The sequence below is a fragment of the Pyxicephalus adspersus genome, chromosome 8, assembly GCF_032062135.1.
Source record: "Pyxicephalus adspersus chromosome 8, UCB_Pads_2.0, whole genome shotgun sequence".
Lineage (NCBI taxonomy): Eukaryota > Metazoa > Chordata > Amphibia > Anura > Pyxicephalidae > Pyxicephalus > Pyxicephalus adspersus.
Genome location: NC_092865.1, coordinates 21,372,774 through 21,397,297, shown reverse-complemented (window position 1 = coordinate 21,397,297; position 24,524 = coordinate 21,372,774). Strand labels below are relative to the sequence as shown.

The 24,524-nt window shown below is 35.8% G+C and overlaps 1 protein-coding gene across 2 annotated transcripts in view; it reads left to right on the top strand.

Annotated features, from left to right (window-relative positions):
* Positions 1 to 24,524, top strand: part of ASTN1 (astrotactin 1) — a 330,666-nt gene that overhangs the window by 158,618 nt on the left and 147,524 nt on the right. For both annotated transcript variants that reach the window (XM_072419736.1, XM_072419735.1), the window contains exon 2: positions 16,575 to 16,762. In XM_072419736.1, coding sequence (XP_072275837.1) covers positions 16,575 to 16,762 — 188 coding nt within the window. The remainder of the gene's footprint in view (positions 1 to 16,574; positions 16,763 to 24,524) is intronic.

Genomic DNA, 24,524 nt, shown 5'->3' with positions numbered 1-24,524 from the left:
TATTGTGATTTAAAGCTGAATTCCAGGCAACTAGCTACAGTATATATTCAAATATAAATCAATCTGGAAAGAAACTGTAGTACTTATTTTCACCTGGGAATACAGGTAACCTTTGAATCAAGTATAAACCTAAATGTGACCATCATTGGCAAATTAATAAATCCAAGGTGTGTTAATTTAAAACATTTATTTAGAGTGGAAAAAAAATGCCATGGGCTCCATCTGTTTATCTTGTTTTCACAGGTTAAAGCATTTGTACTTTTGAGTTGGTTATGATAGGTCACTTGATCTTAAATTAACTTAAGCATTATCGCTGACCATCTGTGGATGGCACTGTGTCTCATGTAACTGGTGCAATAAGCTTTAATAATGTCTCAGATGGCAAGAGTTTCTTATACACTTTACAAAAGGACACAGCACCATCTAGTGGTGTGACTTCAATATAAGCCATTCTATTTCCAATGACATTTTAGGTAAAAAAACACAAAAAACTTTGTCCTGCTAGATGCAGGACACAACATTCTCATTACAGTTAGGGATACAGTGGTGTCATCTCTCTGCCCCTAGCCTTGCTTACTAGACAGTGGGCAGACTAATAAAGTATTCTCTCGTTTCAGTTCTATCTATCTTATCAGTGTATTTGAATACAGTACATCTGTTTGGCCAGATTAGTCAGATTTCCTCCATACCATGTGGACTGCAAGAGAATAACACCAAGTTGAATTAAAGTGCTAAATTAAAAAATAATATATTGCATAATTTATTAATGAATATAAAACTGCATTAACATATCCATTGCATCTGCTTAAAGTTCAGCTTTAATAATGAGGTGGGGGGTTCTGTGGTCCCTAGATATAGTCAGGAACCATGTAACTGATTACACAACCACAGCAGTGTGTTATGCATACAGAAAACCTCCAACTCTCCTGTTATATGTAATGTTAGGTAATTTGCTGTTCACAGAGGTTTTTCCATGATGATATACCTGATAATAGCACAGTGTAGGCAGAGTGCATATGAACAGAAGACCAGCTTGCAAATTCTCTGTTAAGATCAAGGCATTTGTTTGCACTTTTGCAAAGAGACATAACAAAATGCTGTCAATGGAATGTTTTATTTACCTAGCTAAAAAGATGCAAATAGTAGAAGTTAATTGAAAGAGTTTATAAAAACCTAATGCTTCGACACTTTCAAAGGATGTCACACTTAACCCTATGATTATGGCTCCTAAAGCATCTATTTTCCTACCCTGGTCTCTGCCCAAGTGAAATTGGTATGCAGCTACTTTTCTGTAAAAAAATGTTTATTTTGTAATTCTCAAAAAAAATTATTTTAAAGTAGTCATGGACTGAAAAGCACAAAGAAAACCTGCTATGTTTAATTTAAAATGGTTCACTCGGCAAGGCTGGATTTCTGGAGAGGTCATAAAGATCAGGGCCTTGGGTAGCAAAATAATTAATTGTGGCATGCAGCTGGTAAGTGAGACACTTTGACCTGGCTCAGGGCTCAACATGTGATGAGAGGAAGGAAGAGGTTATATATAAATCAGCACCTGTTACCGCACACAGCTCAGTGTGAATAGAGAGTATAGAATTTTTAAGGCAAAATTGAAAAGCTATTAAAATCAGTTTCTGCTTTAGAATGAAAGGGATTAGTTTGGTGTAATTTGCCTTAACCCCTTTGTGGCATAGGGCCATTGATACGCAGATGCTCAGTCCAAACTTATTAGCATCTGTATGTGTTGATAAACACCACTGCTAACTGGCATACTTAAATGTTTTTTACATTCAAAGGATATATAATATTTTTGTTTGTTACAAAGCTTTATTTTATTGGCTGTTTTTTGTGGATTGTTTTGTTTTTTCAAGCTATCGAAACAAAAAAAATGTTAAACACTGCTGGTATTTACACACAACACTTTTTGCATATTTCTTCTTTCTTCTTTTTTCTTATCTCTTCTAATTTCTTCTTTTTTCTACCCTTTTCCCTCGTCTTTATTTTCTTTCTTTCATCTTCATTCTCCCCTCACTTTTCCTACTTCTTCTTTCTTATTTCTTCCTTTTTTTCTTTATTTTTTATTATCCTTTTATTTCTTCCTTTTTTCTTTCTTCTTTATTCTTCCTTCTCCTTCTTTGGCTGTCATATTGACCACATGATCACGAAGCAAACACCATAATTTGTAAATAATATTGATTTCAGAACTACTACTGGTTCCAAAATGTAATGTACATTACCAGAAAAGTTACCACTAAAAACATTTTTTGGAAGCTGCAATTGTTTGAATGTTAATCTAAATCATGGTTAGGGCATACACCTTACTTAAAGTGATCCTGATAAAGATGCTTTAGTTTCCTGGAATTGTATGCAACTTGTCACCAAAGTGATGGAAGCCCACATAAATAATTTAGCTTATTTTCCTTTGAAATTAAAGTTTTAGTATATTTTCAGAGAATACTTATTAGAGGCTGGTGTTGTACATTTGCTTTAGCTCATTTTAATGGGGCTGTACCATATTAGTATAATTATATCTAACATACAGATTCAGCTTTCGGTACACCAAGAAGTGAGTCAACATCCCCACCGAACAACTGCTGAGTCCAAAGCATTATAGAGGAAATCAAAAAAGTAAATTGTTTCTCTAAGCCTTAAATACAGGCCATGAGAGAAGAGAACATTTTACCACAATTACACCATTACAATTACTGTGCAGCAGTAAGCAAAAAGCACAGAATGTATCAGTTAAAAGAAAATGATGTTGGCATTTCCCACGTCATGTGATGTCATTGACCTAACAAATCACCATACTTGTCTTCTGTCTCACATTGAGTGAAACCCCATACTGCATATATAAGCTACTAAGAGATTTAAAGAACCCTTTTGCTAGGCACATGTTTTAAATGGTGCAGATCTCTGCCCCGCAAAAAGAATTATATCTTAAGGTGAGTTCATTGTACTTTATTAAGTTTATTTGCCCCTTTCAACCCAGTAGCAATTTTTATGACCATCCCCCAAATTCCTAATCCTTCTCCCCATGTGCAGATGTTGTGTAAAGAACTTGAACAATATCAGGAGCGAGAAACAGGGCTTAATTTATATTCCCATCTTTAGCTAACATTACAATGCTTTGAAAGTATTATTATTATTATTATTTTTAAACAGGATTTATATAGCGCCAACATATTACGCAGCGCTGTACAATAAATAGTATGGGTTATCACAGGGGGGCTTAAAACCTAAAAAAAAGAAAGAGTAGTTAAATGATATGTCATATAGGCTAACATTTCATTTGAACTTTGTGAGTGTTTTCTACAGTTGTATCTCAAACCCACAGATCAATTTTCCCATTTCTAAATGATAACTAATCAATAAATACAAAACTAATGGTTGCTGAGTTAATGAGAAAACAACTTGTCACAGTTCACTGTTTTTAGCATCAATCTCTTGTTTTGCGTCCTTTTTTAGAGCCAACCAGCTTCAGATGAGTCCTCAGGATTAGTTTGCTGGTTGCCCACCTGGGCCTTAGTCTCTCAAACCTAATTGTTCCTGTTGAGATTAGCCCGCTTTTTCACAACTGGGTCCCATGCTTGGATCCTATTCATCTGTGAAACTACTTCAGAATTCCATAGAAAACAGTCATAAGTTATTTTTGGTAATTATGTTTAGACGTTCTTCCACCAATCAGTGATGGGCATATCAAGTTTTTTGAAATTTGATTTACAATCATTTCTCAGTACCCATGTCTTCTGTTCTTTTACAGTGTTGATTGCCATTACCACAACCTTTGCTTGTTTTTTATAATCTATGTTATCCTCCAACCCTGTTCTTCTGCTTGTTTGGCCACAGCACTATCATTTTTGTATCATGCCCTTCTTCTGTCTGCTGTTAGCTGTAGCCAAGAATGCAACCTAGGAGTCATTCAAAGTGGAACACATCCCTTGGAACACATGGAGATCATCCCTTGTGGGTGCTTGGATGGACACCAGATGGCATCTGGCATGATTGGATGGTTAAAGTTGATGCTTTACCTTATCCACAAAGCTAAGTGACATAATTCAACCCCAAAAGTTGTTTAAGACAGCACAAGCAAAGTTTATAAACTTAAAAAAAAAAAACACATAGAACCAAGTGGAAGTGGTAAAGCTTAAAATTATAATGCCCAATTGTGCCACATTAGTATGTTATGACAGATCACATTTCTTAGCTGGTGTTTTTTTTTCCACTAATTGGAACAAGAATTCTGTAGTGAATTTACCTTTTCTTCTTTCAGCCTCTAGATTCTATCATCTGTTTATAAAACACATTTGTGAATTCCATCTGCCGTTTCTTCAATTTCTGAGACTTGCAGCAACCACCTTCAGGGAGTGCTGACAGGAGCAGTTGAGATGTGAGGTCTTTTCCCACCACTTGTATCTTTGTACCTGATGGGTTTAACAATTGGGGCTTTTGGCAAAGGGCCACTGTGATTGTACCCTTTGGGCCCAATAATCTTCAGAATAAGCAAAAGTAATTTATCACCAAGTCGGATCCGGAGAGGAAGAAGCATCCCTGTGGCATTTGTAACTCTATAAATTTACACTCACACCACGTTTTCCTAGTTAAGCTATAGGTATATATATATATATATATATATATATATATATATTGTGGTGTTTCAGTGAAGTTGGTATTTTAACCTAGTTTTAAGCTTCTCTGCTAACACAGCTAAAACATTACAATGCTGGACCTGTTTTCAGGAGCACTTGAAAGTAATTAGAACAGTCTGCTTGTCATAACTGAGGTGTACATCAGCAGCAAAGCCATCATCAGCAAAACATCATATCAAAGATTTTAAATTACTTCTCATTAAAAAGAAAAATTAAGGTTTTTGATTTTTTTGTTGGAAAATTACATATTTTCATCTCTTCCTTTTCTTGTTTTTTTTTTATTTTTTTCTTATAAAGATCTTACCAGGAAGCCTGTTTTACATTCAAATTATTATATTTTCCTAATTGTCTAGCTATGTAATCCAATTGCCCCTGCAGAGACTAAAAAAAAGATAAAAACACTAATTATTCAAATTACAATTCAAGTATACCTATCAGTAAACATGACTTTACACAGTCAGATGTGACTGAATGATATAGCTGGTGTTGACATACGTTTTGTGTGGGATTAACCAATTTGTAAAGGTTGGAATTTCTTATCCAGCTTTCTATGCAGCTCTGTTTAAAAAGCAACTAAAGAATTGGCGCAGTTCACTAATCTGTAATGAACCTCATTTGCTTTAATGGCTCTTATTTTCAGCAGTCAGAGCTATAACACAGGCCTGGAGCTGCAAAAAAAGAATAGGCACACGGGCTACATGGCAAGGTGTGAATGGGAGAGAGATAAAGGAGGGATATAGAAAGGGTTTAGGCTTATGAAAAGATCTGTGAGCTGTCTGGTGTGGGGCAGAGCAGAGGGTCAGGTTCAGGATGAGCATAGAAAGTGTGGAGGAAAAAAAAGAAAAGACTAGAAGTTTGGCTGTGGAAGCTTCTATCCATCTCATCCTTTATGTGGGAGTTTGGGCTGGTTTATTGGTATGTGCTTGAAGTCCTAAAAGGTAGTGGTTTTGGTAGTGTTGGAAAACTATGGGGGATGTCTTCTGATTTACAAGCTCAAATAGGTAATGAGCAGGTGCTGAAGCCATGAGTGGCCCTCCAGGTAATTGATGTTGGCCCCAAGGCTGTGCAGTGCGGCTATAGTTTTTGACGGTATATATCTAAATATGGGTATATGTTCTAGCTGATTTATATTAAAATGGCTTCTCCAGACAATTCAGAAGTTGTTCAAGCATCAGGAGTAGGAATCTGGGGACCTCTGAGCTACCTTAGACAAGTAACAGTGAAAAAGATAAAAATAAGATGTAAATTAACACAATAGTCACAAAGATAAATTATACTGAAATAAGCCTATAGCCTCTCATTTCCCCACTGTGGTCTCAGATGTTACCGGAACATTCATCATACACATGGTCAGTGAACAAGGAATCATGGAATCAATATGAAGTTTATCTAAAGCCAAAAAACATGTGGTAGCTGCATTTTAATTATTAGGCTATGAACATGTTCAACAACTACAGAAAATTCTTATAGAATTGTATTTAAAAATTAAAATCATTGTGAGTTCATCTTTTACGAAAGCACAAATAACTTTATGGTAGCCAATAGTCCCATCAGTCCATAAAGAATCTTCCCAGTAAGACACAAACCTAAAAGAATTGCACCACTAAATAAAGATTTTTCGGTAAGACATATGTTTTCAATATAAATAAAGATACATTGCATTTCAGCTCAGAAATAACCTCCTCTTGTGTGTTATTCTGTGTGGTAACCAGACATTTGGGCTTTAAAGCCTACCTAAACCTTAAACCAACAATTTATTGTATTTCAGCTTACCAGTTCTTAGATGCAGTGGCTGTATGGGTTTCTTTTTGTTTTCTGTATGGGTTTCTTTTTGTTTTCTTCTTCTTTTTGTATTACCTTTACTCATCCTGTTACCCTTACTCATCTTGTTCATAATTGGAGGTAAGTTGTTTTGTAGCCCCCCAGAGATTTAACTGCAGCACAGGAATATATAGGCTGACAAGATGTACGGTGCGATATAAAGCTGCGTACACACGTCAGATTTTTCTCGCCCTATAATCGGCATCGGCCAGATATCGGGCGAGAATCTGGCGTGTGTACAGTCGGCATCGTTCATCGTCCGTGGATCCGTCCTGGCGGATCCACGAACGATGAACGACGAGCGATCCCAATGCAAGTGAAGCGGGAGAGCGCGCAGCAGGGTGCCGCTCCGTCGCTCTCCCCCTCCCCTCTCCATAGAGCCGAACGGTGATGTATGTACAGCACCGTTCATGCATCGTGTAGTCCTTTGTCGTGAAAGATCCTTTCCAACCACAAAAATTGCACGTGTGTACGCAGCTTTAAGGTATTGATTTGCCCTTATTTAACAAATATAATAAAACATTGTTAAAATATTATATGGTGTCACCAAAAGGTGACCCAATAAAGTTGGGGTTTACTAACCTTTTATGAGGCTGCTAGGCTTAAAGAATCCACTGAATCAATGCAAATTCACTACCATGATCAACATCCATTGGAGTAATATAAAATAGGGAGTAGAGAATGTTCATTTTCAATGTAAAGCCATGTTTACTTTGAATACTCAATGACATACTCAATGACAGTGATATATAATAACATACAAAAAATATATTAAAATTGTATTTTTCTTGTACATAATAATAGAAATACAGCTTGGTGTTATTTATTCTCTAGCACATGACTAAATTAACCCTAGCATCTACAGAACTTAAGCAAGAATCTACAATTGTAATTATTGTTATCAACATTCTCACAATGTAAACAGTTATCCACAGTTATTTTTTTCTTCCTATTCATTAAGTTGGAGTTTTACTTTAGAATGAAATTCTTCTGCCCCTTCCTATTATACGACACATCTGTTTCACACTGCTGCACTAAACTCCCCCCCCCCCGCCCCCCTTCTACCCCCCCCCCGCCCCCCTTCTATTTCATCTCTATAATTACCTGCAGTTAATAATTAGTGCAGCACATTCACACATAGTAAATTATTAACAACTTGTACAATTAAAACGGCACTCATTAAGTGTATAAAAGAAATGTATATCAAAATAGTACTGTCACTATTGTTTATGGTATTTACATAAGTTAACTCTTTTTTTCTTAATTGTGTTCTGTTGTAATATCCTTATGACAAAAATGCTTAGAATGACTTATAAGTGATCAAAACAAATTGAATGCATTGTGCAGTTATAAAGAATATAAATCATATTCATTCCTCCAGTTGGTGCATGCAACATGATTGATTTGCATTGGGCAACATTTTACATCTATACCTGATTTTCCTTACATCAAGATTTTTAAATCTTCCCCATATCAGTCATTTTTAACCTTTGCTGCTATTGTGGGAAAGACTCCACCCTGGTTAGCAGAATGCTTTTTTAACAAAGCAGCTTCCTAAATTGATACTGACATAAGTAGTCATTATATTATTCATCTAAGTTTTGTATATGTATTAGTTTAATACTTTTAAAATACTATACACGGAACACAGCTTAAAAACCAACAATTGGACAGACTTTCTAGGTTGGTCATAGCTTAGCTTTTCTGAAATGACCAAATGACTCAGAGGACTCATCTACCCTGCACTACAGTAATGTAAATTACATATATACTCAAATATAAACTGATCCAAATGTAAACCAAGCTACCTATTTTTACCTAAAAAAACAGCAAAACTATGTTGACTGGAGCATAAACCTAGGGCACAAAATGTGGCTTTGAATGCTAACATTTAAAACAATTATTAATAGAAGGACCAATAAAACGAATGTTAAGAAATACATCCATGATTCATTATTTTTAGAACATTTTATGGCGCTGTGTCCTTATGTAAAGTGTTAACAAGCTATTAATGTTTCAGATGACAAATGTTTGTTATATACTTTACATGAGCACACAACATCATCTACTGTATAAACGAGTATAAAAAAGATTATTTTTCTTTTGGCATTTATTAGGTCAAAAAATGTTTGGTTTATGCTAAAAAAATGCTAATAGAAATATAGGTGCCATTACTGAATGTAAAATCCCCCCTCTTACATTTTTAATGGACCATCACTATGTTACCCTATCTTGCAGACCAGTGTTTCTCAACCAGGGTTCCTTCAGAGGTTGCGAGGGGTTCCATTAACAATGAGCAATTTGTGACGCTCAGGTCAGTTTAACTCATATCAGTGATGTTTTTAGCTATCTGTAAGGGTCCCATTCTTCCCACTGGCCAGCAATGTAAAAGGCATCCAACTGACCACCACACTAATATACTATGATGAGCTGTGGATATAGTAAATATAGCAAGAGTTCTCCAAGACCAGAAAGCTATTTCAAGGGTTCCACCATGTTAAAAAGATTTGAGAAACACTGTTGTAGGCTAAAATGTATGGGTGTGATGGGGGGTGGGGGTCTTTTCGCTTGTCACAGGTGCTATGGAATACTAATGTGAGAAATGTATAGCTGTCCTGCGCACACTTCCTGTGTTATCTGAAGTAGACGCATTAGTCCTCTGAGTTCTTATATTAAAAATAGAGATTATTCAGTAACAATGTTGTAGGCATGAGAAGGGGCATGATTGGGTAGTTTTGCAAAAGACAACTGGGCAAGGATGTCACAATTTAGCCCAAAAGTAGGACTTAGGAGCTGAGTGCATTCTTGGAAAATCAGCAGATATTTTGTTAGTGCTTGGAAGGTATATAAAGGAGTAAAATGTGAAAATGTGCATGTACTGCAGAGATGTACTGCATATGTTTTTTTTTCACTTAAAAAAAAAAATCTTCTGGTGTTCTATATAAATAATCTAATTTAAAATAATATTTGGAAGTTTTGTATCTCAAGTTTTGTTTAATGAAGTGCCTACGCAGCTGAGAAATACAAAGAAACAACCAATTTACTGACATTTTGTATTTATTCTTTCAGCACCACTGTGTAATTGCTTTTATCATTAATTGCACTCTCTACCCCAGTGAATGCTCATCATATGTGACTTATAAAGCCATTTTTTTCATACAGTAGAAAATGCACCCAAAGGGGCTTTTTATTGTGCCCAAGCTCCCCTTCCATCCAGAAAAGATAAACAGTTGTGCCATTGAATATCATCTATATTTAGCCAGTAACAGCTCCGCAGAGCCTAGAGCTGGTCCACATTCCCCCATTGAACATGTGCAATTCAGCTCTGTCCCACTTATTTTTTATTCTGTACACATTTAGCTAGTGCTGTGAGAGCTAACTTTACAAAACCCACCTGGAAAATGAATTTTGAAAGTAAACATGCCATCAAAGTAATTAAAATTGCATTACACCATGAGACTACATGCAAAGGGCTTTGCAACATATCACAGAATGTTTATTAAGGACAAACCCTCTGCTGTGTAAAGCAGAATAAAATGTAAGTGTAGCAATTCAGTTCATCCTTACTTTTTGATAAAGCTAATCTAAGCTAAATAATAAAATATATTGTAGTTTACTACTCCCTTAATATAGTAACTGCATTAGATTGAATTTTCAGGATTTCTTCCTCTTTATTTTCACCTGATTATTCTGCGAATAACACATTTCCGGTCCCTGGGTGGCTATTCTCACTCCTCCATTGTATTTATGGAGGAGCCATGGTAGCCGCTCTAGTACAAGACAACAAACACATCTTCCTCTCTGCATTTTTTATGACTAAAGTAGTTTAGAGGTCCCCAGATCCTCACTCGCTGCTCCTCTAATCTCCATTTCCCCTTTAACCCAAAGAATACAACAAACCACAAACTGGGAATAAAGTTGGCTAAAGCAACTGTTTTATGCTATGTGCAAACATTAGATAATATTGTTGGAAAATGAACAATTAACAACAGATTAAGGATTGTTAACAATTATTTTGAATGATCACATAATGCACGATTTTGTACTTTGTATATTTGTATGATATTTCAAAGATACTTGACCAATGATGTACAGACACTAGATGCGATTGTTTGAAGGATGCAGGAAATTACATGTACAGGACGAAGTGACGTTAAGGAAATCGGTGCTCACGAACGATCGGTCATTTTGCAAATGAAAGTTCATCCTGAACACTGTTCAATCACTTGCAATATGCCTTTCCACGTGTTCTAATGTAAAAAGAAAGCATCCCTTGCTATGGTGTATTTGCTGAATGAAGAACAGGAACAAAATATACACACACATATATACAGATGTTGTGTAATGGTGTGTTGCCACGAACGCATGCATACTTTAATCTACGATCAGGACACGACTGTACACACAATATATAGCAAATAATCATCGCATGAATGGATCCGCCAGGACGGTCGTTCTTTTCCAATGACATCCCTCTTTCATCGGCTTCATTGGCCTGTCGTTGTGCACTTTTTGTCAACAATTATCTAAAGATCAGTCATTTATTGTTCGTTTCCAACGATGATTAAATGACATGTGTACGTAGCCTTATATGTATCTATGTATATATATATATATCCTCATCAACAATACAATAAACATATAACATATAAACAACAATAAACCAGAAAATGTAACCTATTTCGGCTTTTGGCTGCAGCTCCTGGAAGGCATTATAAACATTATAAACTGATATTTTTGGACCCCAACTGTATTACACTGTCCTGGCCATCCTCACCATTCATTCATTACATTTCATTACTATTGTATCTTGTACACCTTCCACCTATATAAGGTCTTCCACCTTTCTCCAGCACCACCAAGGCCACTGCCTTCCAGGATCTCAACTGTACAACAACCAAACAGACCAGCCATGCCCCATACACCAAAGAGCAAGGAATATTTATTTCTCCAGCCAGTTTTCTAGTGTCTTGTTTTCCTCTCAAACTCTTAATCTCTATTCTGAAACTTTGCCCTCACGTTCCCATCTCTACATAAACTCACTGACCTTAAAATAACCCATAGCACATTCCTTTAACCCTCCTTTACCTGCCTCCGCTTCACACTGGTGTGTAGCCCTTGTGCCTATTATTTTTTATTTTCTTTATGGCTTGAGGCCTATGTTTACATAGGGGATAATAAATTTCTACTTTACAGAAGATAAGAAGATACAGCCTATAAAATCGATAACATTATTCGGCTTATCAGCTCATTTTACTTTAGGTGATAGGGCATTTCTGTCAAGATTTGCAGACATTTTCACTGCTTGTGAAAAATGTTTTGAGGCTTAGCCACAATAAAGAGAATGAATGCATCCACCACATCTAAGGACTGGTAAGCTGCAATATATCGCAGTTTTGTTCTTGGATTTAGATATTGTTCAACTTAAAGACATTCTGACAGTAGTAAAATACCTTTTAGCAGGTATCAATGTCTGGATTTCAAGGTAAGAGTGAACCATTGTGACAAAAATATGGCGGCGGCACTTGCTGATATCCTTGTAGTTGACTATGACTCTCATACTTTGTGAGTCACTGACGCGTGTCCCATAAAGTCATTTACTTTAGACTGTTCATAACAATATGAATTAATGAATATTTCACTTAGCTTAGCAAATAAGATCAAGCTCCACTAACTTCAACCACTCAATTATACAAAAGCAAATAATCTGTTTTTAAAAAAATATGTTACAATATAAAAAAAGAGGAGAAAAAAGGAAAAAGCAAAAACAGTGTCAAATTTTTTTCGGGCTAAAAATTAGTGTAATGACACACAAAATGACACTATTTGAAAAAAAAAAAAAAAACAGCTTTCTTTTTTGTACGGAGAGCTTTAAAGGCTTATGTTGTTATTATGCAGCACTGAAGCATGAAGATGGAGCCACAGTCACACTAGGGGAAAACATTGCATGTCCCAAGGGGCTTGCAAGAATGGCCGTTTAACATAGATTCCTGTGTACATGAGTCTCCATATTGACTTTGAAAACAGGCAGTCATTTAATCAAAGATGATAAAAAAAATTCCCTGACTTAATCACAACGGATAATTAGTTTTGTTTAGAAAGTATTTCCGCAGCAGCTGTCATAATAGCTGAAAATTGCTAGTGTGCCATCATATAGATATCTAATGGGTCCCACAGGATTTTCTACCCTTTAACCTCTGATTGACCACGTGATCAGGTTCAGCAGTCATTTTGCAGACATTTAACAGGACCAGGAGGCTTTGCCTTGTTACCTGTAGCAAGCTAGAGGTGTTCATTTAATGATTTCCATTGTTTTTTGTTTTTTTTTTCCAGAGTTGGAAATAAAGGAAACCATAACTGACAAAAACATGTCAACAATGAATTCCCCTTCAAATTGTTCACAAAGTTTATTTGGAATAAAAGCCATTTAAGGCAGCGTTGATGGCTTGTGTCTATTTACAACATTTTGGTTTAAAAAGTCCTTCTAGATAAGTTAATAATGTAGATGATTAATTAGGCTGAACGCCAGGATGCCAGATGTTTGGCAAAGCAAACTTTTCTCCTTTTATAACAACTGAAATAATACCGTTTATGAAGCATTATACTTGGTATTTACTTGGGGCAAGTCCGTTCTTATTTTTATGACATAAAAACTATTTAAAAAATAAAAAAAATGTTCTGGATTTATCAAGCACTTATCTTTAAACGGGAGGTAAAATGCACTGTGGAATTGCTTAAAGTTAATATTTAGGAAAGCAAAATTATTCTCCATAGAGAAAAAAAAGACTTTTTAGAAAAATTCAAAAGCTTGAGCATGTCAATGATGTTTAGTAATTTTATTTTATCTTGGCTTCTGTGCTTGACGATAATAAAAGAACTCTTTGTAAAGAATGATATTTTATTATTTAGTTTATGTGCACTAATGCTTGCATCCTCATCTATACATAACTGCATTTTAATGGTGTTCCTTCAGACAAACCTTTATGGTACTCGCTATGTAAAACTGTAAACATCCTTCTGTATGCAGTAATTCACGCATGTATAATGTTGTCATCATCTAGGCTGATGTAAATGATCTAGAAATATCTTATTTTTTGGTACTGGGTTTAGATATCCTTTACAAGACAGACCCTGGATGTGATATAGATGGATGTGTATTAAACAAATAAAGTACATAATTTAGGAAAAAGGGAATTTGATTGTGATACCTTAACTCAGGACAATTCTGTAGAAAATACTACATAATGCTCATCCAGCCGGATGATGACCTACTCAAGGCATTCACTCAGACTGTTAGAAAATGAAAATGTTGGATCGGCAAAAGCCAGATTCTGATTTAACCTGGTGTATGTGTACAAAACATAGCATGGTACTAAAATGTGCATTGAGGAACAATATTCTGGTGAATGCATCATAGCCTAAAGGTACTCAGATGAAGCCTACTTATGGAGTTGTTGATTATCACTCTGCTGTTTTATTAGTGCACCTGATTGCTTTACTTCTTTGAATACTCTCTATTTTTTGAAAAAGCCAGAGTTCTGCAAAAAAATAGAACAGTAATTACCACCGATTTACCACCGTCTTAATCACCAATGTGTGAAATTCTCCAAGAGGACAGATAGGTTTTACAGTGAAGCAGGTTTGTTTAAAGCACGATGAAAAGCTTGTTGAATCTGGTTGGCTTAGATTATGTAAAGCTTGGATAAAAGGAAAGCAGTTAATTTCCTGGCACAACTGTGACGGCTCCTGGATGGTTCACTGGTTGGCTTTTCTTCTTGCCTAAAGCTTTGGCTATAATTTTTAGTGCTGGGTCTGACTTACAATTTGTGCAGATTGTGCTGCAGCAAGTTGGTGGAATGTAGGTGCAAATTAGTAATAGAATGGGGTCTATTGGATGCTGGGACCACTCGTGTTGTCGTGTAGAACTGTACACTGCTGTAAAGGATTCTTATGTAGACATCACTATGTGAAACATGAAAAGTGAATACTTCAGCAATCTCTAGCTAGTTTCTTTTAACTATTCAAAATATCAAATTATTTTCTAACAAAATAACCTAACCACTTACACAGTATTCTCTCCACATAAACACGTTTGAGTCTCCTTCTAGGCCTTTACTCTCCCCTGGTGTGGGATATACCCAATCTGTCACTTCTTCTACAAAATGATCTTGACCTTGCAGGAACAGACACCCAATTACCTGATTGGATCGAAACACCCTCCAATTACAAAACGGGGTCTATATTTTAGTAGGTCACAAGATCACTTTGAAGGGCAAGCTAGAAAAAGGATGCATTCTTAATCATGCACTAATTATTCTCCTGGGTTTTAATTATAAAGTGATTTTGGGAAACAAATCCCTGCTTCACTTCCAGCCCCTGGACATGTACTGGGCTTTTCTTAGTTCCCCTTGGTATCAAATGGAGTGGATGTGAATGGAATGCTTACTGTCGGACGTTTATTTGATATTAATATTGCATGGGAGATTTAAGGGTGAGGTTGTTCTTTCTTTACATCTATCCTTCATCTTTCCTGTCTTCCTTCCATTTCTACAGTGAATGCATTTTCGCATTCACTGGGCAGTAGTTGAATGGCCCCCAGAAAATAGTTTTAAAGATGCTATTCCTCTGTGACTTTTTGATTTGACCATAGGTTTACAGTCATTGGTGCAATCAGGTTCAAAGAGATACATTAAAATATGTTGTCCTTACATGTCCATTTTCAAGTCATCAAGTCAAAATATCGATCAGTAGTTGTCACCATCAAATGATCCATTGCCCTGTTGAATACCATGTAGTTTATATAATACACTTTTCAGTTTCACACAGCTATTTTGTTTTTAGAAAGAAACATTTACAAAGAAGAAAATTTACATCCTGAGGTATTAATAAATGAATTTTCTGGTAGAGGTTAGAGGGGGTAAAAACTTCTTAAAAGAAATTGAATAATCATTTGTAAACTTTTGTGGCTAATTAATTCTGTGGAGTAGAAGGTGTTTAGATCATTAGAGAGCCTCTGGGTTAAATATTTCTGTGGGCAAAATGACTATAAAAAGTGTGTGATATCCAGATGTTCTACAGCTTGTAAAAGAAAATTGCTGCTCTAGCCAACTCATGGCACAAAAATAATCGTGCAGTGAAATATTTTGGGACCCACATATTTTTATAGTAGAACTGATGAGTTTAGGTACACGGAGGACACACAAACATCAGTGTTTAATAAAGCAAAACTTCTATAATACATTTTTTCCTGGAACACAAACATCCACTGCAAAAACACATAGTCATTTCACAGTACATAAGCAGACACCCTGACCTACTATACTGTAAAAGCCAAAGCATTTTGGACTATTTTGGACGTTTCTATATTGAATTATTTTAGTAACAATTACAGTATCTGGTAATATTTTATAATGTGACTTTTACTTGCAAAAAGGAATGCTTTCCTGAACTTTTTAATGGTACTCCACACACAGGTTTGCAGGTTGGAGGTAGTCTAAATAAAAGAAAAAAAGTCTGCTGTATGTGGGCTATGCTGCACTGAGAGAGGGGGCCAGTGATCTAGCAAAAGGAACTGTAGATAGGGGAGCCAGCAGGGTTTTAACTAATCCTATAAAAAAAAGGTCTAGACAATGAATGGTAAAATAAATGGTAAAATCAAAGCCATTTAGCACGGAATCTGAAACCTGAGTATAAATTCCAAATTCTCAGATGACTTCTGGGTAAAGAAAAGCTATTGAAAAATTTTAAAAGCATCTTTCTGCTGTTTTTCTGAAAAAGAGAATTACCTTCATGATACACACAGAGAAATAATGCAGGTTGCTCTCAGTATTGTGAGTGTGCATCATTCACTTAAATGCAGTCAGTAAGAATGAAGCCATTTTCAAGATATTTCTTTTTAACATCCAGTGGTTGCTACCATTAGATCTCCCCGAGCAGTGAAGACCATGTGATGTCTTAGGTTGGAATCCTCATGCCTATAGTTGATGTGTTGATCACATCTTGGGAATCCAGGTCTCATTCAACTATTGCCATAGTTTTTTATTTTTTTAAATTGTAGCATTTTTTTAATGTCCATAGCATGTACCTCAAACATTCTCCATTTTCTTTCAGAAATCGCAGGGAACACAGATGACATTCCCCTTGTCCGCTGGAGACAACAGTGGCTTGAGAATGGAACACTTCTCTTCCATATTCATCACCAGGATGGTGCTTCAAGTCTGCCGGGACAAGAAGCCACTGATGAACCTCAAGGCGAGGCAGCAGATGAAGAACTTAGGATTTTACATATCTCTGTCATGGTGAGTCTGTGCTGATCACTGAATATTTTAAAACACTTTTATGAATATATTTGTGCAAAAATATAAATGTATGTTCCCCTTTAAATGGTTTTATGTTCTCCCGAATCTCTTAATTGGTAATAGATAAGGCATTCATTTGGATTTAGGTTTATACTGCTATCATCTTCCTAAAACAAGCACCTTTCCAGCTTATATTGTGTGGTGCTTTGGTAGCTTGAACCCAACATGACATGAATCATGGAAGTTCCCAGACGTTCCTCCATTAGATTCCAAAGAATATAGACAATTTTTATGTAACAGAAACACATAATTCACCCATGATTGCAACTCTAGCTGGCAAATAATCAGTGGGATGACTTGTATAGGTTAAGAACATGAGAAGCGACTAGACCAAGAGGAACATGTGGAGCAGAGCTGGTATGGTTAGGCCAAAATTACAGATGGCAAAAACAAATTTGTAATTGTCATACAGTAACATATTTAAATGAAACATGTACTAAGAAAAATATGAAGATTCTCTGTCTGAATGCTATCTGCTTGACTAACTCAAAGTCTAGACTCTCTAGACCTCCAGCTAGTAAAATCAAAACTCATGATTGCTGTTCTTTTTCTAGAGCAGGAAATTATAATTCCAATGAATGAACCTTGCAGACAAGCAACATTCTCAAAAGTAGATGTTATCAATGTAATTTCTTATATTTCTCTTTTTAAACATTTTTTTGATGTGTTATAATATGGTAGTTTGAACTCTTTTCTCCAATAATCCATGTGACTCACCTCATATTGTGATATATTTTATCCCTATGATTCAGTTCATTAAAGTATCCTGTCTTTTGATACGCACTAGTAGAACTATTTATTACTAAGAAGCTGTTTCATTAAAGCTGTGGAAAATTAGCACAAATAAGAAGTTGTTGAAGATAACAACAAATGAGGTTTCACATTCCATTTTATGGAAAAATTATACAAAGTCCTGATTTGCGTCTATAAGTAACAGTTGCTTTTTATGTTCATTTACTTTTCTATTGTTTTAATGAATCAGAATTTAAGGATATCTCCTGGCATTAGATGAGTCACGCATATAGGCCTGGGAAAGGCATGGTCCAAATATGATCTAGTCTCCTTCTTACAAAGAATCTTTACTTATACTTGCATATATATATATATATATATATATATTCAGATCAGTTATTGGTTTTCTCATATTTAGGTATTCACTTGCATCTGGGAGTCTAGCTCTGGTGGTTTTTATAATGAGGCTCCAGGAAATGTAAACTGGAGCTGGTATTGAAGTTACACACCTTTACCTAATAATGTGTCTTTCATGTTACATCCCCTTCCTCCACCCACATTTCACCAGCTGATAAAAACTTTGAACATGATTATGCTCCTTGAAGAGACTAGCAAACATACCTGCACACCCCACAATTCTGTTACACCTAGCTCACCTCCCCACAATGTGCTATGCCCCTATTTAATTAATCAAGGCTGTAAAACTTTCATTAATTCTACTTGGTACCTAACTCATCACCTCTGTACGTCCTGTGTCTGTCAAGCACTCCTCCCCTATGTGATCCTGCTGTAGTGGTTCCTTTGCTTCATTTCTATCTCCTGACTTTCCCATTCTCTAGGACTTTTGATTTTTTTTATCTATTTCTTCTTACCTTTCCATCTACCTTTCTTCCTTGCTTTCTTTTGCAAGGTCCCTGTCTATAGAGCTTCCCACAAATTTTTATTAAACTTTTTTGATGAAGTTTTGATGTTAATCATTCATGATACATGTTAGCTCTTTTGTTGTTTCATGGTTCGTTGTGTTGATTCCTCCTCTTCATCTGTATCATTTGTTTTAATGTTCGAAGTTGACATGTTTCATTCTTTTCTTATTTCATTCTTAATAAAAATGTTTGAAACAAAAATCAAAAATGATGATCAAAAATGATGTCATTCGTCTGCTCTCTGCTCCTATCAAACCATTTCTAGTCCTAATATATAAACGTGGGACACCTGATTAGACCAAGTACAGTCCCTTCTTAGTCCAAGTGCCGATCAATTTCACATGAAAAAGGTTTTCTTTCATTTAGGGCATTTTTTGCTATTATTCCAAAGATCAAATGTTCATCTATTGATCAAATATATTTTTTCAGCTATTTTTATATATATTATAAATTTCTGTTGCACCTGGGTAGCCACAAAGTGACTTGGTATTTATTGGGAGTATTTTAAGATGCATCCGGTGTTGTACGTATCTATTTTCCCTCTAAGTGGCAGTATTAATGCACCTTTATTTTCTGTGATTGATACTTTTCTTTTGTTAAACAGTAGAAGCTGTAATTCTACTTTAATCTCAAATTTTATTATCTCAGTTGCAGTTCAAAGCGGTATTCTTGTTCCTCTGTGTTTAGAAATGTTGATTTTTCTTTCCGATCATGTCTTTTATTTGTAACATTACTATTCAGTTGTTAGAGCTGGAAGCATTTGGAATAATTCAATGTGACTGTTGTATCTTTGTCCTTATAAATTATGTATTATAAATTCCAATGCCCAGTGATTACAGTAAAATGAATTGTTGCTCTGGGCTGGATTATTTTAAATGACCTTAAAAGCTTTTGTGTTGGGTGGAATTCTTTGTAATAATAAACATAAAAAATCCATGTTCACCTCGGTGTTTCCAGTGACGTGACCATTCACTGTGGCTCGTACTGTCCCTCTCTTCATTGTTAATATTTCTGTAGTTGGAATCAAATAAAGGATGATGTTCAAGTCCACAGGCTGGATTATCCATTCCAGCAGCACATGGAGTGTACAATGAGTAATTGCTCTGTTGACCATTCCATCATCCCTTAACAATAAAACTGAACTTTTATATGCTGAACTCCAGGCTGATAAAAATAATGCCAAAAAATCCAATAATGTATTCATACAAATAATAATGAATGTATTCTTCTCGTAGTTAATATAATTACCTAAATACCTTTATGTCTTTTTATTAGCTTTTTCCCCCCCTCACACACACACACTTTGTACAGTTGCAGACCCTGTTGCTTTGCAAACTGCTGTCAGTCTAAAACCATGTTGACTTTTCTTTGCTTCACGTGAACTTTGCATTCTTTTAAAAGTTTATAGGATTTCAGAACCTGCAGGACTGGTAAAATGTAGGTCTAAAGAGAGCCGACTGAACTTGTCAGTGAATTCTAAATGATAGTATACTCAAATATAAACCAATCCAAAGTAAAAAAAAGATTGATGTAGTCATTTTACATTTAATTTAAATAATTATTTTGAGAATACAGGAAAATCTTTTGACTCAAGTATAAACCAATGGCACAAAATGTGGCCATCATTGCTGTATTCAATAGAAATAGCAACAAAATTACTGTGAATAAATAAACATATTGATATATTCATATGGAATTTAGGCTGTTCACTCACCCAGGTGAATTATCCCCTTGCAAGAGATAATTCACTCAGTTTAGTGACTGCAAAGAATATTCTAGCAAATGCAAGAGTATCTAGAAAATCAAAAAAATTTTCTGAAACATGATTAGATGGGAGAAGTAACAGAGCTTTATCTCATTTACTAAGCTGAATAAATTATTCCTTGCAAGGGGATTCATTTCCCCATGTGAACAGCTTCAATTCTGATAGTAAATTGGCCCCTATGTTTTTCCAACACATGTTTTTCTCTGACTTTAGTTGTGCTTTACACATCATATGGGCAAACCTTTATCTCCTGGCTTCTTTTTTTTTAAACAAAATGCTAATTGCCTGACAGTCATGCTGACTTTACCTGCAGTGTTTTGCAGTTTTTGATCAGTTGTCAGTAGAAATGTAAGGTTGCTTGGTGCTGACAATTTATTTTTCTCTTTTAGTGTGTGAGGGAAGAGTCATAGGAGTGAAAATAAACCATCAAGTCATAAGAAGGATATGGGGGCTGCCATTTCTAAATCCTATTCCACATATTCATTTACAGTTTTTGACTCAAGCATTAAAGTAAGATGGCAGCATGGCAGTCAGAGCAATTAGTAACACAGCCACCATATGTCTTCCATAACAGATGTACACTCAGCATTCAGCTACTATAAGCTCCATTATTTTTGTAGATGGAGGCTGTTAGGTTTGGCTACAGTAGTATGCTGAGATATAATGTGCGGAATTATAACACATGCTAGGTCCAGAACAGTCATAGGGCTCTAGTTATAAAAAAGGAACCAGCATTCCCTGGTGGAAATCAATTATTGCCATTTAAACACGTGGATATAGAAGATTCACATGAAGGAATGTTTGAGGGAATGTCTGACTCCTTGTTGTATAAATAAAGCCCTAAGGGTTATATTTAATAATGTTTTTATGTTATGTTATATTTATTATTATGGCTCAGAGGTTAGCACTCTTGTCTCTGCAGCACTAGGTCCAGGTTCAAATCTCGGCCTGGACACTATCTTCAGGGATTTTTCGGGTTCTCCCAGTGCTTGCATGGGTTTCCTCCCACATCCCCCCAAAAAAGTTAGGTTTATTGGCCTCCCCACAAAATTGACATATCACATAGGGACGTTAGCTTGTCAACTATTGACATGACTATGGACTTGTAAAGCCCTGCATAATATGTGGGCCCTGAATAACACCTGGATAATAATAATGATTCATTTAAACGTATATCCAAAAATTATACATTTTCACATTGGATTTAATTATAAATTCAACTTTTACTCATTTTTCTATTCAAAGCCAATGGGAATAATGAGTACATTTTAGGGAAAAGTTTGGTGCATCTTGGTTAAAAACATTTTTAAATTAACCCCTAAATGTTTCCTTCTGCCTCCATAACACCATTATACATACAGGTACTCTTTACAGCAATATCCTTTATTTCCTGCTTGACTTGTGCTCCTCCTTAATGTTTAAAGTGGAACTAAACCTAAAATAATGTGATAAGGTAGGTAGTTTATTGTAAAAGGGACAGGCTAAGTCTCTTCCGTAATAAAACAAACCTATCTAACTGATCACAATTATTTAGAAAAACTCACCTGTCCTCATTTCATCACCCAGACATCTTCACCTATTCCTCCTCAGAGTTTAGAATCTTTGGCCATCTTGATTGGTCAGGCTGGAATGATGTCATTCCCACGCATGTGCACAGTCATTCATTTATTCCTTGCAGTCAGGCATGCACAGCTCATAGTGCTCATAGTGCACATTATAGAGAAGATTGTAAACAGCCCGGTGAGTTTGTTATATTTCAGAAGAAACAGGATAGACTGTCCCTTCTTCAGTTAAGCTGCGTACACACTTGCAATTTTTGTCGTTGGAAAAGATCTTTCACGATCCTTTCCAACGACAAGGGACTGCCCGATGCATGAACGATGCTGCTCTATGGAGAGGGGAGGGGGAGAGCGACGGAGCGGCACCCTGCTGCGCGCTCTCCCCCTTCCCTTTCATTAGGATCGGTCGTCGTCCATCGTCCGTGGATCCGGCAGGTCGGTCGTTCGGACGATGGACAACACCGTCTGTACACACGGCAGATTTTCGCCCGATATTTGGCCGATGCCGATTATCGGGCGATAAAAATCTGCCGTGTGTACGTAGCTTTAGGAGCCTTCCTGCTTGCAATGTTTCTTTCTTTCCTTTTTTACCTTCAGTTTAAACCGCTTACTACAGTTTTAGTTCAAAAATACCTTTTTGTCATCTACAAGACTATACTAACCAGAGGATCTTATAACGCTTTATCAATCAATTAGCATTTGACCTAAAAACAATGAGAACTGCTGAACAGATTTGCCGAGCAAGTCAACAGTGTACGCACAGGTACTTTTACGGCTTAACAGTACCCAAACTTTAAAGCTCTTGCATGGCAAGCATTAGCGAAAGGGCCTCTGTGAAATGGGACTAAAAGTAAATGCTCCTTAATAGAGTTCTTGTTTGCGAACTCATAAATTCAGCAGTTGATTCACTCTAGGTACTACAGAATCTTGCCAGAGGTTTAAATACTAAACCCACTGCTCTTGTATAAATGACTCAGTAATGGGTTATAGCATTTACAAATAAAATAGTAAAACCAATACAGAAATCTATTTGAAGGGGAATTTGTGTGGAGGTGAGTCAAAACATTCATCTTGGTAGCAGGTGAACATCTCTCCTTGTTGGGACAGCCAACCTTTGAATGCAGTGCCTTATAGAAATAAAGGTATACAACCATACCTCTTTCAGTTTTGACCATTTTTGTTCATTTTATTTATTTATTTTTATTTATTTTATTCCTTTCTTTGGTTTTGTTTTGTTCAGGACTCATAAATCAAATGATATATTTTCATTTCTTTTATAATTTTTAATAAGGTAATTACATATTATGTATGTACATTTGTTACATTTAGCCAGTAGGTTGAGCTATAGTTTTCTTTTCATATGTATTCCAAACTAATCTCAACCGGTTTGTTGAAAAAAAAAACAGAACTGACTAGCTTAAAAACTAATGGCACATAAGGCTGAATAAGTTATCGACCCTACACTAATTTTTCTTTGCAGGAGTCCATTCTCACAAGCAAAGGAGCCCTTGAAATGTTGTTCTAGTTCATTAAACATCTCAAAGTATATTCTATATTAAATGCTTATCTGTAAAATAAAGTTTTTTTTGTTATATATACATATATATTAGAGGTATAAAATTCTAGTTAAAAAACTAAACATCACAAAAACTTAAGTGGAACCATTTAGGAGGGATTTGGCAAGCAAAGAAATGTGAGCAGATCTTCTGTTTAGGACTACAGAAAGTAAACTTGGGGGAGTTCAGCAGAAAAATATCCTGTGCTTCAAGTCAGGCACCTGGCATATCACCTTGGCATTCCACAATGCATTTTGGGAGTCTTTGTGCCCGGTGGAGAATCTAACCAGGCATACTGAAATTTTTATTCCCAGAACGGCTGACAAATTGTCCGAACCTTACATCTACAGCTATCTGTACCGAAGAAGAATTTTTATCAATAATACTAAAAATCCTGTAGTTTCCTTTTCCTGAACACCTGTATTTACTGCATTTTCTTTCTTTCAGTAGAAATGATTTCTGTTTTACAGTAAATGTAAAAATGCTCCATTTTTGGCTGAATGATATTCTTCTGAACATTCTTGTCTTTAGATTATAGATATTTTCCGGCATGGTGAAGGATTCTGCTGCAGATCTAGGTCACTGTGAGATACTCATTATTTTGTTTATTAGTATCACATATCCCTATTATTGCAGTTGGTGCTAGGCCATATTTTACATTGGACTATGACCTTAATTAATGTAAAGCTAAACTCCAGCCAATCCATTAAACAGCCATATATAAACTGTCTAAAATAGCCATTCCCAGCCAAGGTTCCATGGAACCATAGGGTTCTTTGATGGGTTGATTTCTTGAGCTGTGACTGATTGACTTCCTATTGATGATGCCTGTATAGTTTGGGGGCAAATGCCACCTAAAAGAGACACCAAAGATCTATTTAGTTTGTAAGGGGGTAATCATACATTTAACCACAAGGTAAGATGAATTATTCTCACAAACCTCCTTTTTAATTGGCTTTAGCTGGGGTTCGTTTAGACTTGAATATTATTTTAAGGGTTCCTTGGGGCTAAAAAAAGGTTGAGTAAGGCTGATCTAACAGATTTGTAATTCCATCTAGCCACTTTAGTGATTCATAAAGATCTGCCAGGCAGTGAAGTGAGTGGGGTGATAAATGTTATCTGTTGGCTATACATAAATCAATTTTTAGTCATTTCCAGCTACTTTAC